This window comes from Leopardus geoffroyi, chromosome B1 (assembly GCF_018350155.1).
Source record: "Leopardus geoffroyi isolate Oge1 chromosome B1, O.geoffroyi_Oge1_pat1.0, whole genome shotgun sequence".
Classification (NCBI taxonomy): Eukaryota; Metazoa; Chordata; class Mammalia; order Carnivora; family Felidae; genus Leopardus; species Leopardus geoffroyi.
In genome coordinates this window covers 155,527,822-155,548,560 of record NC_059327.1, presented here as the reverse complement: position 1 = coordinate 155,548,560, position 20,739 = coordinate 155,527,822, and the positions used below count along the sequence as shown (strand labels likewise).

Here is a 20,739-nt window from a genome sequence, read left to right as displayed (position 1 = left end):
ATCCTTGGAATGTTTATAATGTTTGCCAGCCTAGGTAATTTGTAATACTCCCAGTAATGCCACTATGTTTATGGTCAAGTATGTTATACAGAAAAAAAGTCTTTGTCATGGTCATGATATATGAGGCTACTGTGGAACACATCCAACACCATCTGCATTACCCACTTGGTACTGAATTTCAAAATATATATTTTGTAAGTTAACTGCAATCTCTAATATCACAATATAAATCACAAATACACATAGATGATAGCTTTCTTTTATAAGAACGTGTTCAGAAACCTTCCCTACCTACTCGGTATGCAGGTTAGTTATTGGAAAAGAACTTTTGCCTTTGCACTTGCAAAATGTGTTATATGTGAATTATATGGTACTGATACTCTATGAGTAACATGTATTTACTGTGAGAGCGAAATAGCATTTTCCTATCTTCAGATTTTAGGTCAGACTATTTGGGGGTGGTTAGGATCATATCTTATTTTTTATATTTCTTGGCCTTGGGGTTGACCAGGACTGCAATAGGGTAGTTGTACCCTTGGTGTAGAGTGAATTAAAAAACAATTGGATTACATAACTTATAAATATCTACTTATTTTCCTCTTGTTTGCATTGCTAACTACTTTCATTCTCAATGTAAGAATAAGTGTTTTCACATGTATAATTTCATGTAAGTAGCTATAATACATATTTCATGCATTTACTGCCTCCATTCTGATTGCTAAATGGTTCTTTAATGACCACTCAAAAAATTGAAATTCAGTAGTTGAAAGAGTCTCATTGATTTGTTATGTAAATAAGAGACAATATATTGTATTATGATCTATTTTAATTTGGCAATTTAGAATAAGACCTTGTTGAAAAATAGGGCTCATTCATTCTCTACTTGTTTTTGAGTTTTTTTTTTAAATGTTTATTTATTTTTGAGACAGAGAGAGACAAGAGTGCAAGTGGGGGAGGGGCAGAGAGAGAGGGAGACACAGAATCTGAAACAGGCTCCAGGCTCTGAGCTGTCAGCACAGAGCCCGACACGGGGCTCGAACCCACGAACCGTGAGATCATGACCTGAGCCGAAGTCGGATGCTCAACCAACTGAGCCACCCAGGCAGGCCCCCCTGTTTTTGAGTTTTTAACTGATAAATTGAAAACAAGTAACTTACATTTTGTTAATAATTACATTTTGTTTTATTTCTATACTTGCCCTATATTGTTATCATAGCAGGAATTAGGTCCTTTCAATATAGAAAATTGTCTTCCTATTAAAAAAAAAATCTATCTGAAATGAAACATTTGACCAAATAAGCTAGGGTAGTTAAGGATTTGCCAGAAAAATTTGATAGTTGTATTTACAGAAGTAATAGATATGAATCTTTGTATAAAATAGGCTCTCACAATGACATTTGTTAAGCTTTAGGTGTTTATTTCATCTATACACACTATAGTTTGTGGTGATTTGAATGCCCTGAAGTCAAGGTTATAGCTTACTGGTAAAGTACAAGCACATAGTCTCATATATCTCTTTGTTTGTCATTGCCAGTGTCACCTACTTTATTGTCAAAGTAACTCTCCTCATACAAATTTAACTCAGAAAGCAAAATTCCAATAATTCCATGACCCAATGATATAATAAATATTAATGTTTATTAGATTTCCCGTGTAGTCGTGTATGTGTATATATTTTTTAAAATTGGAATGTTATAAATGAAATTTGTCTTTCATTTTGATTTAACCTTAAAATGTAGATATTTCTGTATTGTATTTAAATTAAAAAATATATATATATCATATGTAGGAGCCATCAGTTACCTAACCATTTACTGATAGCTCAAAAGTGAAGGTCATTGACATATTGCCATTATAAATAGCACTATAAAGGAACACACCTGTACATAAAATTTGACTATATCTTTGTATCCCTAGAAGAAAATCTCCTGAGAAATAGAGAGTGAAAAAAAAAAGACTTCTTTTTAGGTTCATTAATAACTATCTTAAGTCAATGTTAATAAATTATCAATGCAACCTTGCTTGTTATTAATGCAGTTGTTTAGAACAATTCCACAAGTTTTGGCTACTGTAATAATGAACAATACAAATGAGAATAAACATTCAAATGTTAAGATTATTTGCCGGGTATGATGATGTATTCAGAAAATTCTAAAAAGAAAAACTTTCTCAGAATAATGAGAACATTTATAGTTCAGATATATGATTCTCATATTCATAAATGATTTGAGTCAAAACAGCAATGAAATGTATGACTTACTTAGGAAATATCATAGGAGGAAATACATAGAACTTATGAGAGGAAATGTCTAAAACTTTACTGGGAGTTATAAAAGAGAACATGTAGGGGCACCTGGTTGGCTCAGTCGGTTCAGCGTTCAACGTCAGCTCAGGTCATGATCTCACAGTTTATGGATTCGAGCCCCACGTCAGGCCTGTGCTGACAGCTCAGAGCCTGGAGGCTGCTTCAGATTCTGTCTCTCCCTCTCTCTCTCTCTGCCCCTCCCCCACTCACACTCTGTCTCTCTCTCAAAATATAAATAAATGTTTAAAAAATTTTAAAAATATATTTAAAGAGAACATGCAACATACTATGTTCCTGAATGAAAAGACTGAGTACAACAACAGTAACGAATATTGCCAAATTATTTTGTATAGATTTTTGCACTACTATATTCAAAGTACCAATATGAGCTTTTCTATGTAGAAATTCAACAGAATTATTCTAAAACCTACATTGAATATTAAATAAGAAAACTAGTAAAAATGAAAAAGAATAATAAGGCGCTTGCCCAAGTGATCATAAAAATATGTATTGTACAAATACAGTAATGAAAGATAAAAATCTCAAAATTAGGCAAAGTGATCAACTGTAAAAATGAGATCCATAAAATAGCACTGCAGTTTATATGTCTGTGTGGCAATGTGGTATGAAGGACTCCTCAGAAAATCAATTGTCTAGTACTAAAATAGGGATCAAACCAATTGTGTGTGTGTGTGTGTGTGTGTGTGTGTGTGTGTGTGTGTGTTTCAAAGTATATATTATGAAATTTCTGGAGAAAGTCCTCTTTGAGTTATCTACTTTAATCTCCTTTTTTGAACACCGTATTAAGGGGCGCCTGGGTGGCGCAGTCGGTTAAGTGTCCGACTTCAGCCAGGTCAGGATCTCGCGGTCCGTGAGTTCGAGCCCCACGTCAGGCTCTGGGCTGATGGCTCGGAGCCTGGAGCCTGTTTCCGATTCTGTGTCTCCCTCTCTCTCTGCCCCTCCCCCGTTCATGCTCTGTCTCTCTCTGTCCCAAAAATAAATAAACGTTGAACACCGTATTAAATAGTATAAAGTAGGCTGCAGTCACAGCAGATTCCTAAATTAATAAAGGTTTCCAGAGAATGTTTCCTTGTTCACCAAACATTCCAAAGCAGGTAAGTGTTTCTGATCAGGGCATGTGTATATGGTGGGAAATGGTAATAGATGTCATTCTTCTGCTCTCACAGTTATACATAGAACCGGTCTAATATCGTGAAGCTTCCAAAGTCATTCTGAGGGTCATTGCCTTTCCGGTCTGCAGGGAGGAGCAAGGAGCACTGTGGAGATTCTAATCGAAAATTTTTATGGATATGCTTGGAAGTAGTGCACATTACTTCTGCATCCATTTCCATTAAATAAAACTCCATAGCTACACCTATAAAGGGGTCTGAAAGGTGTAGTCCTCTTGAGATAAAGGAAGCTATGTATAAAAGATACCATGTAGCTTTAACAAAGAAAAGTGGATCTAATGCACTAATACAGTTTTTAAATGTATAAATGGAGGGATATTTTTACAGCTTTACTGATACATTTAATATATCATAAAACTCACCCATGTAAAGTATGTGGTTCAGAGGATTTTATTGTATGCATAGGTGTGCAGCCATCAACACGGTCAATTTTAAAACATTATCAGTCCTTCAGAAAGAAACCCCATACCCATTAGTGGTCACACCTGGTTTCCCCTTTCCCAGTCCCTGGAAACCACTAATCTACTTTATATTTCTACAGATTTGCCTATTCTGGACTTCTTGTATAGGTAGAATTGTATCATTTTTGATCTTTTGTGACTTGATTATTTCACTTAACATAGCATTTTAAAAATTTATGCTTATCATAGCATGTATCAGTAATTGATTCTTTTTCATTGCCAAATAATATTCCTTTGTGGCAACGTACTACATCATATTTATCAGTTAATAGAAATGTGGATGATTCCTACTTTTTGGCTATTCTGCATAATTCTGTTATGAAAATTCCTGCACGAGTTTTTGCACGGACCTGTTTTTACTTCTCTTGGGTACATGTAGGAGTGAAATTGCTGAGTCACATAATAGCATTCTGAATACTGCTAAACTGTTTTCCAGAGTGATTTCACAATTACACAATCCAAACAATATGAAGCGTCTCATTTTACCACATCGTCACCACACTTGCTATTATCGGCTGTCGTCTTTACTTTAGTCATCCTAGTGAAGATGAAATTGTGTCTCATTGTAGTTTTGATTTGCATATCTTTAGTGCATAATGATGTTGAGCTTCTATTCATGTGCTCTTTGGTTGTGTGTATATCTGACCTGGAGAAATATTCAATCATTTCTTAATGATTTTTTATTATGAAGTTCTGAGTGTTCTTTATAGAAATACATTTTATTAGAAAAGAACAGAGAATATTGTTAGAATATATTTAGATTTAAGAGTTCTTTTGACTGCATAGTCTAAGAGAAGCTTTTTGCCTGGATTTACCCACTTAAATCTCATCCATTTTATATTCAGTAGGAAATCATACACCGTTTCTCTAGCCTCATGCCTCCTCCCTTTTACTTACATATTTAATTTCTAGAAATAATGCATTAATTCAGATTTTTATTATGACAAAAACTAGTAGTTGACAGTGATTGAAATTTCACTCATTAATATGTGAATTATGTAGCAGTGACTTCTATACAAAACATCAAGGTAATTAATTGGATTCTTCTGGTAGTATCCAATTACTCTTGCCTAAGAACATGATAAAGAACATTAACCTTTAATCCTGGTGACCAAAAGTGTTTCTGTTTTTGGTCTAGTTTGAATTCTAGTCTTTCCATATTTTGGAAATCCTCTTATTTATATATTTTTTGTATTTTCACTCAAATAATACTGTAAATATTGAATCTTTCATTTCATTTCCATAGATACTTTTTCTCTAATATGTTCTGCAAACTACTGGATGCTTCTTAATCTCAAGAAAGTTATGCAATTCATTATTCTATCAAATCTGCATATTGTATAATAGTGACTTTTGGAGCCACTCACATCACAGCTTTATTTTTTTTAAAGATTTATTTTTTTAAAGTAATCTCCACACCCATTGTGGGGTCAAACTCATGACCCCGAGATCAAGAGTCAGATGCTTTACCAACTGAGCCAGCTTGGCACCTCCTGGACCTACTCACACTGGAGCGTTAAACAAACAAAGATGAGAATCAGAAGAAAACCTGAGATTTTATATGGCAACAATCCTAACAAATTTGCACTATTTCAGCATACTAGGCTTATCTGAAATATTTCTATTTGAGAAGAAAAGATGAGGAGAAAGCTAAATAAAGATAATGCATGATTTATAAAGGTTGCTATAGAATAGCTCCTGCAGTTTTAAGGGATCATGAATGGAGGAAGATGTCAACATATTTAGAAGTAATATTTATGTGAAGCCAGAAACTGAAGTTTACAATATTGTCCAATCTAAGCTGCTTTTAGAATCCTAATTTGCATGCCCCTATTGAATGAAAAGAAAGATTTCAAAACTTAGAGTCTAATTGCAATTCTGTGACTTCCAAGGTATGTGACCTTAACTAATGTGATTCACAGTTTCCTTATTTGTCAAAGGGATAATTAGGCCTACTTTGTTATAGTATGAGGATCAAGTAAAATAATGTATAGAAAGGCCCTAACACAAAGCCTCACACATTTAATCCTGGGAGAATGTGGTCATTAAAACATACCTTTTGGAATTAGAATTTAAAAAAACAAATGACCTGGATAGTAAGCAAAATTTAAAATCCAACACCATCTTGGGGTCACTTACTTTCCATAGTGTTTTTCAAAGACTGCATTGTGTATTTTTAATCCCCAAATGTGACAGTTTCTCTAATTATGAGCCTACACATTTGTATACACATTCTATCTTTATATTCAGGACTCATCCACTGGACTGTAACTAAGTCTTTAATGAGTTACTAATGAACATCTTAAGCTTAGATCAGCATTTAAAAAAATGTTAAAGAGTGTTGAAAAGCTATTCAGAGTGCAAGCCTGTTGCTTTTAATTAGACTATAAACCCCAAAAAAATGTCCTGTCTTCACTATTCATCCAAGGTTGAAAGAAATTGAATAGTGAGTGACAGATATACTCCGACTTTGGTATTATTAGTTTAATGTTAAGGGGGATAAGTACAATGAGCTAAATCAGAGAAATTATTATCTTGATTAAATGCAAAGGTAAAAATAATATGTAAAACCAAAATAGCATTTTACAGTGATTGAATTTTTTCTCCCCTCTACCCAGATGACTTTGAAACATTGTTGTTGCATTAGAGGATAACAGATGACGTGAGGAACAAAATGCAGATACGATTAGATCATGTAGATATGTAGACAACCCCCCCTCAAAAAAAAAAAAAAAACAAGCCTTATATATTCATAAAGAGAATGAACAGTTGGCTTTTACCTATTACCGCTTCTCACCAATCTGTTGGAGGTACCATGAAAGCAGTAATCATAGACACAACCTGAATTAGATCAGGACTATTCTTTTCTGTAGCTCTTGTGACAAATCAACAATGGTGGCAACTATTTTGCAACGACCCTTTCTTTTCCCTTTTGATAGTGAAGTTGGTGAAACCATGCAAACTTTAAGGGCACATGATTTAATAATGAAGACAGATAATACATAAAATTCAAAGCAGCAGGCTAGTATGATGCTATCCCTCTGGGGAATGCTGCACATTGGGCTAAAAGGGAGCCTTTCAGATTAGTCACAATAGCTCAGGACAGTGGCAATAGCTGTGATAGCCTACATGTTTTATAGTTTACAAGCTATTGTTAGGACACAGGTTGGATGTCATGCCTCTGCACTGAGATAAAAACCACTGTGTCAATTTTTAAGCATAGGTGTCCAATAATAATCATATTCTATGTAAATACAACCAGCATAATAAAATAGATCATTTTAACATGCTAGCCTGTTAATGTATCTGCTTTCTTGTTAACCAGCATTTAGACGTTCATTTTGTGTGTGTGTTGAGGAGGGATGGTGGGGGTAAAAACCTCTTAGGACCAAAAAAAAAAAACATAGATAAAAATTTTTCATTCTTCTCAACCATCTTCAGAGATACCAGTTATGATTAACTTAAGATAGGAAGAAATCACTAACAAGATAGATTTCTGTCAAAATATATGTTTTTTTTCATTTTTAATTTAATTTTTTTAACTTACATCCAAATTGGTTAGCATATAGTGCAACAATGATTTCAGGAGTAGATTCCTTAGTGCCCCTTACCCATTTAGCCCATCCCCCCTCCCACAACCCCTCCAGTAACCCTCAGTTTGTTCTCCATATTTATGAGTCTCTTCTGTTTTGTCCCCCTCCCTGTTTTTATATTATTTTTGTTTCCCTTCCCTTATGTTCATCTGTTTTGTCTCTTAAAGTCCTCATACGAGTGAAGTCATATGATTTTTGTCTTTCTCTGACTAATTTCACTTAGCATAATACCCCCAGGTACATCCATGTAATTGCAAATGGCAAGATTTCATTCTTTTTGATTGCTGAGTAATACTCCATTGTGTGTGTATATATATATATATATATACCACATCTTCTTTATCCATTCATCCATCGATAGACATATAGACATTTGGGCTCTTTCCATACTTTGGCTATTGTTGATAGCACTGCTATAAACATTGGGGTGCATGTTTCCTTTCGAAACAGCACACCTGTATCCTGTGGACAAATGCCTAGTAGTGCAATTGCTGGGTTGTAGCATAGTTCTATTTTTAGTTTTTTGAGGAACCTCCATACTGTTTTCCAGAGTGGCTGCACCAGCTTGCATTCCCAAAATACATGTGGCCTTCAATGGTTTTTCCCACACATCAAGTATCATTGGCACGGATTCAGGGAAAGTGCCCCATTACTATTGTTTTAAAGATTTGTAAGGAAGGAAATTATTGACTTTACAACATTCGGAAAGCGTCGCTTCCATACCATTAAAGTTTTAGTATATTTTAACAGGGAAGTAGACACAAGGAAATTAAAAGAAAATCAGTATTTTCTGAATTATAAATTCCAGAGTTTTATTTTTGTGCCATGAATTTAAATCCGTTTGTATTATGTTTACAAAAAAGCAGATATTTTTAGTTAGAAAAGAAAGTGTATTGGTTATTACTACTCTGATGAATAAGATATATAATACACATTCAATTTGAATGAAAATAATGTCTTCATGTCAGAAGCTGCATTTTTAAAATAAATTTATATCCCCAGAAACTTTACTCTGTGCTTACTCATTTTAACCAATACTTGAGGTATTTACACCACAGTATTACGATCTAGGTGGCCGTTCTAATGAACGAACCACAGTTTTCCCCACTGTATTTAGCTTTATTCATAATCAAGTGTTTGACTCTCCCACTATTTTCAGAATATCATCCAGCTTTTATATCATGATTGTTCAGTCTTCTAGTGACAGTTTAGCCAGAATATATTTTATTTTACTGTAATAAGCTATGTTGTAGAGAAAAATAATAAAGGACCCACATAGGGCGTACCAGCACTTCATGAAGCATTTCGGTCTGGAGAAGTCTATTGAGTTAAATTGAGTAATATCCAGGTATACTATGAAAGTTGCTTCATCATACACAGGTGGGTAATTCATCACTACAGAACCATTTTCTTATGAGAACCGGAACCGAAACAGATTTTTCTCTGTGTTGGAACTTCCATGTTGTAATTTCTACCGGGTGGCTTCCTTGTCAGTTGCTTGAATTGAAACTTTTATGACTATTGTTAGAGATTACTACCCAGCCTATAAAGAAATTATGCAGCTGTCACATACACCTTAGGGAGAAATCAAGAAAGAAATAATATTCTTATATGGCCAAAATGAAGGTGCTGAGGGAAAGGTAGAGCCTTTCAGTATGCATAAGGAAGCAGAATTGGAAAAATGCCTTTACCGACAAGAAAAAGAATGAAAGCAATAGTCTGTTTGTCTGTCTCTCCCTCTCTCTCTCTTTCCCTCTCTTTCTCTCCACTCCCTCCCTTCCATCCCTACCCCTCCCTCTCTCCTCATTATGTATATTGCACTGAATTTGGATTAGACATTCCTTATCACTCAACCATTTGTTATAAGTATTTCAGTATAAATTCTAGCATTTACATAGCACTTTGCAGTTAGCTGAGCACTTATGCACACAGTAGCTCAATGAATACTTACAATCATCCAGTGAGTCACAGGTAGTAGTATCAGTAATAAGATGAAAAAATAGATTCAGAGCCATCAATCTAATGATGCAGTGACATTTCAAATAGTTGTTAGAAGAGAAACTCAAAAATTTCCTAAACATCTCATGGAGGCTTCTTCCCATGACATTTTAATAGCCTACTGAGCATTTGCCTTATTTTGTAGAACTATGATTTAAATGAGAAATAAACAACTTATGGAAGAATGAGCTAGAATATTATAAAACAAGTAAAATTTTTAAGTTTAATTTAAGGAAGAAAACAATGTTGTGTTTATGTAAACCTAGAGATAATAGTGAAAGGTAAAATTGAACAGTGGGTTAGGGTCATAGTTGTAATTATAGTACTGTTAAATTCTTACGAGGCTCATAATTAGCTAATTATTTTAAAAATATGGTAAAATATTGCTCCCAAAGACAAAAAAACTTGTGAGAAAAATCATTAGTATATGAAAGTGAAATCACTAGTAACTCTGATAAATATGCTCTGGTGGGGTTTTGTTGTTAGCATTTCTCTCACCTTAGAAATATCTTAGCATTACAGTTCATGGTTTTGTCTACATCCCATGGTCATTATTATGATCAATAGATGTTTTGGGGGTAGAAGCTGAATCATTGACTAAATTACAAAATTATTCATATAAGGAGAACAAGAAAACAAGAAACAGTTGAAATTGGTTAGAAATAATTCTTATTTAGTATTTTTATTATTTATAAGTCAGTATTGATCTCAAAGTATATCTCATTAAAATATGATTTTTTTATATTTATTTCAATTTAGAGCTCCACAGATATGAAAATTCTGGTACTGCCATCATATATACTTAACATCTGATATGCTCATTATTTTTCCTTTTTTTACTACTTGCCTTAGGTTCACCCTGAACTGTTATTCAGGAGCTTTGATGCTGTGATGGCTTTTGATATTTGGAGACTAACATAAACATGGGAGAAATATTTTGATCATTTCAGTACATTGTGAAATATTTTCATATTTCATGTCTGCCCCCTAGGAAAACAAAATCAAAGTGTTTACATAGTAAAAAATCTGAGTATGAATTGATTATGTAGATAATTTGGATATGGCAATGACTCATATTACTTATAAATATTAAACATTATCTACGATTAAAGCAATTCAAATTTGTAAAATATGAGTGAATCTCTCTGTTTTAAAAAAAAAGAAGTCTTGGGATATCTGGGTGGCTCAGTTGGTTAAGCGTCTGACTTTGGCTTGGGTCATGATCTTGGGGTTCATGGATTCAAGCCCTGTGTCAGGCTCTGGACTGTCAGCCCAGAGCCTGGAGCCTATTTCAGATTCTGAGTCTCTCTCTCTCGGCTCCTCCCCTACTTGTGCTCTGTCTCTCCCTCTCTCAAAAATAAATTAACATTAAAAAAATTAAAAATATGAAGTCTTAATCAGATATGCAAGTTTTAAAGGGGATAAAATGAAGTCTGTCTCTCTCTCTTTCTCTCTCTTTCTGAAGAAGGTTAGAAAGAAAGAACAACAAGATATATTGGCCTTATCATTACCTCCTGTCCCCAAACCAAAATTACCTTTGAGACATCTTTGTGTACATAAACAGAGTTTGCAAATGTGGTCTCAAATGGAGGTTGGAGGGGAATAGGGTGAGAGGGATGTACGTGTATGCTTCTAAATTATCTTCCCCCTTAGTAATCTTGAGAAGAGAAGAGACATTTAGAATGTAAAGGTCTCTTCAAATATGCTTGAAGACAAGTACCTTCCAGGAACAACTTGATGTGTTTTGCACAGCCATTGGTGCAGAATTTAGACAAGTGGTTGGAGAATGCCAGGGTATAGATATCACCTTTCTTGACATGAGGAAGAACTTATTGTTTCAGGTAGAATTGGGTGCCCCAAGGACAGACCGAGCTTCTGATCACTGCCTCTTCGCATGAAATTTGGGAGTTTTTTAAACAGGCATGCTCCAAGGATTATTAGCTAGCATTTGATTTGAATGATTCTTTCCAGACTTCAGATCCCGTGCTTCTAATGGAATACCAGACTTATAAACTCTGATGTTTATCTCAGAGACTTATTTTTATAATAGCTTCAGAAAGACAAATTAGATTTATATTTATAACTCAAATAAATATTTCCCCAGAAGTCATACAATATTTTAACAGTAACATATACAATATTTTAAAACAGAAGTTCAGATTTTGGCTGTGTTCTGTTAGACCTTGACCATGTGGGCAGTGTAATAGCTACTTCACTTTTGCTACACTGATAGGTGATGCTGGATTCCTTTTATAGAGATGATGAAGTTAAAGGAGAGTCAGATCTACAGATACATAAAATACTCCAGTTTCATAGAACAAATCAGAGTCTAATTTCCTTCAACTTAACAAAGTCAAGTTAACTTTCCAATATTTTGTATTCCTCAGTCTCACTCCATGAAATCATTTAAATCTCCAATACAAACCTGTTCCTTCTAGGTCCCTAGATTTTGCTTTCTAGTGAGTTTGAGAATGTTCTTTTTTCTTGTTTAAGTGTATATTCTTTCCTTTAATACAGATCATATTATATTTTTCAGCTGATCATGGTTTCACCTTTTATGCATGTTAAACATGTGTTATTCTCTACTTACTGTAGAGATTGACCTTTTTTGAAATAATCTCTAGTTGAGTAGAGGTCACTATTGCCAAGTCTTTTTCCCTATCCTGCCTTATTCTTCCTTCCCAGGGACTTCATTCAGTATGAGCTCATGATCTAGGTGTTGCTTACCTCTCTGATCTCATTCCAAACCATTCTTCTCCCAGCCCACTGCACATAGATTCGTTGGTCATTGTGTTATTCCTTGAATAGACTGTGGTGGTTCCAACTTGAGGAATTGTGATAGTCTGGAATGTTCTTTACTCCTGATTTTGTTGTGACTAGCAAATTCCAGTCTCACTGAGATCTCAGTTTAAACTTTACTCCCACAGATAAGTCCTCCATAAAACCCTAAGCAGAGTAGCCTTTACATATTTTCCTATTCAAACTTTCTGTAGATGACTTATATTTATAGCACTTAAAAATTGCTTATCTGTTTGCATATTCTTTTTCTCGTATACCAGAATGGATGATTCATTAAAATAGGTACATGGTCTGTTTTGCTCACCAGCATCTTCCAGCACCTAGAAAAAGACCTGGCACATAATGCAAACTTAATAAATATTTGTTGAATGAACAAATAAGTGCATGCTCCATCACTCCAAGTGTTCTTATATGTTAAATTGCCTGAGGGCGAAATCTTTCAACTCTATTATAACCAAAGCTTTTAGGAAAATGTAGCTTTATCATCTGTTGCTCATTTCCTTCCATAATACAGTTTATAAAGATTTAGGGGAAACATGCCTGTATGTATTCACGTAAAAAATAATTTAAAATTAGTCACATTTTGGGCAATGAGGGTGGGATATTTAGAAGTCAAAACAGGGGCGCCTGGGTGGCGCAGTCGGTTAAGCGTCCGACTTCAGCCAGGTCACGATCTCGCGGTCCGGGAGATCGAGCCCCGCATCAGGCTCTGGGCTGATGGCTCAGAGCCTGGAGCCTGTTTCCAATTCTGTGTCTCCCTCTCTCTCTGCCCCTCCCCCGTTCATGCTCTGTCTCTCTCTGTCCCAAAAATAAATAAACGTTGAAAAAAAAAATATTAGAAGTCAAAAGATCAGAAAATAATCTTTAATCTTTAATCCAGTAATCATTGGATTAAACATTAAAGGAGATAGAGATTTTGATTTTCACAACTTTTTTGGTCTTGAAACTTGTTACCTTCTTTGACACCTTTTTCATTTACACAATCTATCAAAATAGCATTGAGATTACCTTTTGCCCAGATATTTTAGTACTTATCCATTATAATGAGAATAAATAAAAGGGCAATGGTAAACTTAGTTATATTCAAGACTAGTGATATTCAGAACTATTTTTTTTTATCATAGATGGATTGTTTGACAAATTTCTTAGTATCATTTTTGTTCTCTGTAAGGGCCATATAGTTCCTGTGATTTGGGAGAGAACATGTATTTCATTCTTAATTTGCAAATTTTATATGTCAAGAAATTATAGTTCTACTTTATAAATTTATAGGATTAGAAAGATGATTATAAAATTCTCTTGCATTATTGAATTTCCTACTTTCTCTCCTGACTGCTGAATGATAGCCATATAGCATTATTAATGTGTTTTTAAATATGCATGTTTGTTAAAAAATAATTGTGTCAAGCAAAATCTTTTTCCTTGTAAACTCTTTTCCTCTCTGTTAGTGGGGGCATTTTCATTATCATTCGTGTTTATCACACTAGTTGGAATTAGTGTAGAAAAATGTGTATTTCCTGTACCAATTCACCAGCAAAATAAAATCCTGTACTTAAATAGCTCTGTTTTTCATAGCATACAGTGTATTACTGTTTTGTGAATTATTAAAAAAATCCTATGTTTACAATTTTATTTTTTCATTATTGTCTTGGTCTTCCATATTGATTCATTTATGTAATATGTACCATCTGTCAGTAGAATCACTGTGTATTTAAATGGCAAAAATGTTTGTATCTCCTTTTCACCTTAATGTTCATCACAGATCTTAATACAGTCTTTCAAAAACTATTAAATGATCTGAAACATATAAAACAGTCCATGTAAATGTAACAACACAACACACAAAACAAAATTAATAAAAAATAAATAAATACCTCTCTGAAACTTTTGACACCCATTATCTTATCAAGCTTTTTGCGTGTACTCAGTTCACTAACATTTTTATTTATACTTGCAGATATTAGTGCCTATAGATTTACAGCAGAACACTGTGAATCTATAAAATATAAAATGTATATTTTCTCAAGTAGCTTTCTCTTGAAAATTGTGTCTAATTTTCCAATCATTGTCAGGGATTAGGATGAGGTGTTTGGCTTATTTAAGATCGTGATTAGCTAGGACAGAACTGCACAGTCCATATCACACTAGGGACCAGGGGATGTGTTCTCCCCAACTCCAGGGTTATCTGAGCGGGTCCTGGGGTGGCTGGAGTCCAGGGACTATGGCCCGCAGCAGAGAGCAGCCTTGGGAATAGTCTCTAGCCGGGCTTCTTTGCAGCCAGCCTGAGCTGAGCGGAGTCTGATGGTGCGCCCTGCGGTCCCCGCAGGTGGCAAGCACAGTGAGCGACATCCAGCCCTCGCTGCCCCACTGCGACATGCTGAGCGCAGCCCAGGAGGCGCTCTGCCACCCAGACATCTCCTTCAGCAGCCAGCAGCCGAGCGTGCCACTGCTCATCGTGGACAAGGGCCCCGTGGAGCTACCAGAGGAGTTCGTGGTCCAGGTGCCCAAGGAGCCCAGAGTGCAGCCCAAGGTGCGGCCAGTGGTGGGGAAAGGGGGCTGGGGGTGGCTGGGCAGGGACTCCTACAGGGCTCGGCCCCAGGCGGTGCCCCAAATGTGTCTTCTCATTTATTGACTATCTGCATCCACTCACTGTGGCTGATTTAATGGACTTCGTGGTCTCCTAGCAGTTTTTTAACACTGCATGCTTGTTTGACATTAGAGACTCATCGTTACGTCAAAATGTTTGACTTTAAATTTTTGAATGGGTTTGAACTCTCTTTGCATTATCACAGGAAATTAAAATTACTTTTAGTGACAATTTCAACTACTGTAAAATGTGATGGTTGTAAAAGATAAGTTTTAACATTTCTGATCATCTGCTTGTCTGAAGAAAAAAATTCTCATCAATGGAAACTAGCAAGATTTTGAGGAGAGTATGATGAAAATATCTTGGTTGGGGATTATACATAGTCATTTGAATCATAAAATCTGATAGAAAAGTGACGGTTATAGAAGCTACCTGATTTTATTAAAAATGTTGAGAGTACTTTATAACACTGTGTTTGCAGCTGGCAAGTGCAGTGAATGACATCCATCCTTTGAAGGTCTAGTGAGAAATATTACACAATATTTGCACAAAATTCAATACTATTCTTTCCCCCAATACTTTTTTATCTTATCTGTATGTAATACTTAGGCAGTGTAATTCTTTTGGCTCACTAAACTCCATACAGTTGGGGCGCCTGGGTGGCTCAGTCGGTTGAGCATCCGACTTCGGCTCAGGTCAAGATCTCGCGGTATGTGAGTTCGAGCCCCACGTCAGGCTCTGTGCTGACCGCTCAGAGCCTGGAGCCTGTTTCAGATTCTGTGTCTCCCTCTCTCTCTGCCCCTCCCCCGTTCATGCTCTGTCTCTCTCTGTCTCAAAAATAAATAAACGTTTAAAAAAATAAATAAATAAAAAATAAACTCCATACAGTCACTTTTATCCCTCTTATGTCCTTCAGGTAATATAATAAATATAATATGTAATATATATTTATATAATATATGTGATATATTTTTATATATGTAGTACATATTCATATATGTTAATATTTATTCATTTATGATATTTATACAAATTGATAAATTTATTAAATACAATATGCATATATTTCACATATTATATTTATAATATATATTATATTTATAATTTTCTTTGTGTAGTACAACATGAAAAAGGCTGGGAAGCATTGGACTGGTAGAACCATGAATATCAAGTCTTTTCCTAAAACAGTGTCACCTCTCCTACCCCTTAATTTCTTCAAGTGGATATTCATACAAAACTACTGATAAAGGAAGGTAAAATACCAGTGTATTAGCTGAGCTTATCTTCTTAACCCTGTTACAGTATTCTCTGGTAAAATGAGTTAGAATACTTTGTTTTTGGTTCAGGGACCAAGAGAGATGTATCAAAAACTCATCTTAGATTTAACAGACTTGTCAGAATTAAATCTAACTCTTTAATTACTACAGCCACATAGAAAAAATGACTTGGCACTCACGGTGGGTCTGTCCATTCAGTTATATCATTCTATCAATGTTCTAGAATCTTTCCATTCGGATGAACATTTCTTCCTTGGTGTTGATGATTAGTGACGGATGATTGTCTATGCTTCTTCTACAAAAGTGTGTAAAATTGACTCAAGTATGTTAAAAAAATTGAAAGAAAGTGTAGTAAATATTCTTTAAGAACATTTTTTTCTGCTGTTTTGTATTACCATTTCAAACCTGAAATTGTCTCAATTGGATGCAGTCACATTTTTCTCAGAATGTTCTTTAACACTCTCAAAGTTTTCCTCATGATGCCCTGGATTTGTATTGTAAAATGATTATATAAAATTAATATTTTTTAATTTACTACAATGCACATAACACCCATCATAATTTCTAGCAGTAGTGACGAAGGAATCCAGCAATGAAGTTTAATTTTTCAGTAAATGTTATAAATGTTTAAATCAGGAACTAACATTAACATATACACACACTTGCTGGCAATTCAATTTTGAGAAGAAAAAAATTGCAGAATATCAGAATAGTTTTTCCTAGAGAACTTTTACTAAGAAGTTGGCTGATTTTATTTTTATTTTTTTTAATTTTCTTTATTTTTTAAAGTTTATTTACTTAGAGAGAGCACGAGTAGGGGAGAGGCAGAGAAAGAGAGGGCGGGATTGGGGGGCAAGGAATCCCAGGCAGGCTTCATGCTGTCAGTGCAGGTCCTGACACGGGACTGCATCCCAAAAACCATGAGATCATGAGCTGAGCTGAAACTGAGAGTTAGATGCTTAACCAACTGAGTCACCCAGGTGCCCCTAGAAATTGGCCAACTTTAAATGTTTCCCAACACTTATAGCTTATAAGGTTTTTCTTTGATATTAGCTTTTACCTTTTGCGACATATATAGCAGGTGACAGTGTAGTAATGAGTTTTAAATCATGCTTTTCTATCAACTTATGACTAAGAAAGTTTCATCATATTTTGCTTTAGACAGAAAAGAAAGTGAGGGTATAAGGCAAACTTCATGTGATCTCCTAAATGGAGACTGAAGTAAATGTCATGTGATTTTAAAAAGGAGACTGAGGAATCATGTTAACCCGTTATAATGATACAGTGTGTTTTGGAAGTTGCCTTGTGCAAAAGTAAGTTTATCATCCAAACAAAGAGTAACTGAAGGTCATCTTGTAGTGCTACCTATGGAAATAATAAAGAAAAATGAGTAAATATTACAGGGGCATAATCTTTCCTGATATAGAAGATAATACATAGAGCTAGGGCAGGTATTAAAAATGAAACTGAAATAAGAAATACCGTATTTCTTTGAGCTCTTCAAGTTGAAAAGACAGGGAAGAAGGCAAACAAGAAAATGTCAACCTTCCCTTGCTCCCCTCCTCTGCCTTTCTCAAAATACAAGCAACAGTCTGTTACAGAAACAAGATACTCTACGGTACAGAACACTCAGAAATAAATATAAATAATAAAGACTGATATTAATGTGACTTTAATTGAAAAATCAAACTAATATTCCTTTTAAAAATTGCTAACCTCTGTATTTTTTCTTTTTTTAACGTTTATTTATTTTTGAGAGAGAGAGCGTGAGTGGGGTTGGGGCAGAGAGAGAGGGAGACACAGAATCTGAAGCAGGCTCCAGGCTCCGAGCTGTCAGCACAGAGCTCGATAGGGGACTCAAACTCATGAACCATGAGATCATGACCTGAGCTGAAGTCAGACGCTTAACAGACTGAGCCACCGAGGTGCCGAGGTGCCCCGTAACCTCTGTATTTTTTCTATAGGTAGCCACAGAAGCAAGTAGAAACCCAACAAAAGCAGCCTTGACAACGTAAAAACAAAAGCAAAACAATAGCAACAAAACTCCCCAAAACCTTTTTATTGGTTAAAAATTGAACTTTGTCCTTGTTTAAATTTTATATTCATTTGACTCAGAATAGCTAATAACAGTTCTTAAGAGTTAACGAGTGTTTGGATTCCTTGGAATTAGGACTTCACAGTAGAGCAGCAAAGCATGAAGAGTTTAAAAACACTGTTCTCAGAAGACATGTTTCTCTTTAGAGTATTAAGGCAGAAGGAAGTCGAGGGCAGATTGCCCAGTTAATGACTAGATATCAAGACTTTTCCTTGAAGGCAAAGGAATGTTAATGTGTTTTTTATCAACATTTTCTTGCTTTAATTGTGATTTTCATGCAGGTGCATAAAAAGTTCATTGAGATAATATATAAATAACCCTCCTCCAAGCCACGCATGTAGTGTGCAGAGTTCACAGAAGGATCCACTCGGAACACAGCTAAACCGTTTCAGTCCTGACAAGTGATGAAAACTCTACCCTGTATTCATTTTAAAATTTACCTTTTGCAAGAGCCAAGATGCTTTTACAAGGGACTTGTATATTCTATCAGTTCTTTTGGAGAATCACATCAAACTCTACCATCATTTTCTTTTCTCATTTTCCCCACTCTTAGGCTTTTATGTTTATAAAGGGGAATGCTTTTATGATAATTATAAGCAAGTAGAAAAGTCCATTTTATTGTTTTGTTACTTTAAGCAAAAGCCAACCTTTAAAATTAGCCTGAATTATATTAAATGCTGGGTGTTCCATCATTCATTCTTGCCCTTATTATTATTATTTTTTAATGACACTGGATTGAGTGTAAATGATGCTGGCTACTGCACTAAGTGCTAGGAAGACACAGATGGGAAACCCACAAACTTTGATCCTGCAGTGAGTATTGAGAGACAATAAGAGGGTACAGTATGGCAAATGCTTGCTAGAGGCTACTTCTCCCCTGCAATCAAAGAGGCAAGAACCAGGCGTCTGGGTGGCTCCCTTAGTTGAGTGCCTGACTTCGGCTCAGGTCATTATCTCACAGCTTGTGAGTTCCAGCCCTGCATCGAGCTCTGTGCTGACAGCTCAGAACCTGGAGCCAGCTTCAGATTCTGTGTCTCCCTCCCACTCTGCCCCTCCCCTGCTTGCACACTGTCTGTCTGTCTCTCTCTCTCTCTCTCTCTCTCAAAAATAAATTAAAAACATTAAAAAAAAAAAAAGAGAGGCAAGACCCCTGTGTGTAAAATGGTAATAAACACAAGATTTGACCGGCACATATTTGAGGGAGAATGATAAATGTAGGAGCAGAAATTCTTTGGAGAAGTGGTTAAAGATCTGATCAGAATGGCCTGATATAACATTATGCAGAGTTTAGAATGTTTCTGATGGCAGGGAGGGAACAATTAAATTAACCTTAGACAAATTAAGCAAAGACTGACCTGCTGCTGCATTTAAACAATGAACTAGAGGCTTCAAGACTGGAGATAGGAAAGTTATTCTATTACAAGTAAGACATAATGGTGGACCTGATTCCAGGAGTGAGTGACATTAGTGGCAATGAGGATCAATTGGCAGGAGTTAGAGATTAATGGAACACGGGACTAGGCCAGAGAGAAAACTCAGAGGACAAACAGGTTTTTGGCTCAAAAGCCAGAAAGTATGATGGGGCTCCTGGGTGGCTCGGTCGGTTAAGCATCCAGCTTCAGCTCAGGTCATGATCTCGTGGTTCATGATTTCGAGCCCCATGTCAGGCTCTATGCTATGGGAAGCCTTCTTGGGATTCTCTCTCTCTCTCTCTCTCTCTCTCTCTCTCTCTTTCTCTCTGCCCATTCCCCACTTGTGCATGTATACTCTCTCAAAATAAATAAGCTTACTAAGCTTATGGGCTCCCCACTGCAAGGGTTGCTGGGAAGTCCTGAGGATCTCTACACGTATCCATGTTGGATCATCTTAGCCGATTATGGAGGTTGATTGCTGCTCTGCGCCTCTGGTCATTTTATAAAGGGCACCCCCCTTGCTGCCACCCACTACGTCCCCTCTGTAGTGTGCCCAAAGTAAGACACACCTACACCTGTGTACAAAATGATTGTACCACTTAGATATGAAAGACAAGATGTGGGTGCCTGGTGGCTCAGTCAGGTTAAGTGTCTGACTTTGGCTCAGGTCATGATCTCATGGCTTGTGAGTTCGAACCCTGCATGGGGCTCTGTGTTGCCTGGAGCCTGCTTCAGATTCTGTGATTCTGTGTCTCCCTCTCTCTCTCCATCCCTCCCCTGCTCACACTCTGTCTCTCTCTGTCTGAAAAATAAGTACGCTTAAAAAAAAAAAAAAAAAGATAAGATGGAACAGAGAATGTTGGTAAGGAATGATCATGTTATCCAAACACTTACAAGTAACTTCTTCAACATACTCCTTTGAATAGAAACCTAAATTTTGGTCCCAAATTTAAGAACTCATAGCTTTATTACAATATACAAGTCTGAAAACAAACAAACAAAAAAAGGATAATTAAAAATGC

The 20,739-nt window shown here is 35.8% G+C and overlaps 1 protein-coding gene across 35 annotated transcripts in view; it reads left to right on the top strand.

Moving 5' to 3' along the window:
* The window catches only part of ADGRL3 (adhesion G protein-coupled receptor L3), an 828,850-nt gene that overhangs the window by 309,373 nt on the left and 498,738 nt on the right, over window positions 1-20,739 (top strand). For 34 of the 35 annotated variants that reach the window (XM_045473918.1, XM_045473914.1, XM_045473896.1 and 31 more), the window contains exon 4: window positions 14,673-14,876. The exons of the other annotated variant lie outside the window; for it this stretch is intronic. In XM_045473918.1, the coding sequence (XP_045329874.1) occupies window positions 14,673-14,876 (204 nt within the window). The remainder of the gene's footprint in view (window positions 1-14,672; window positions 14,877-20,739) is intronic. 35 annotated transcript variants of the gene reach the window in all.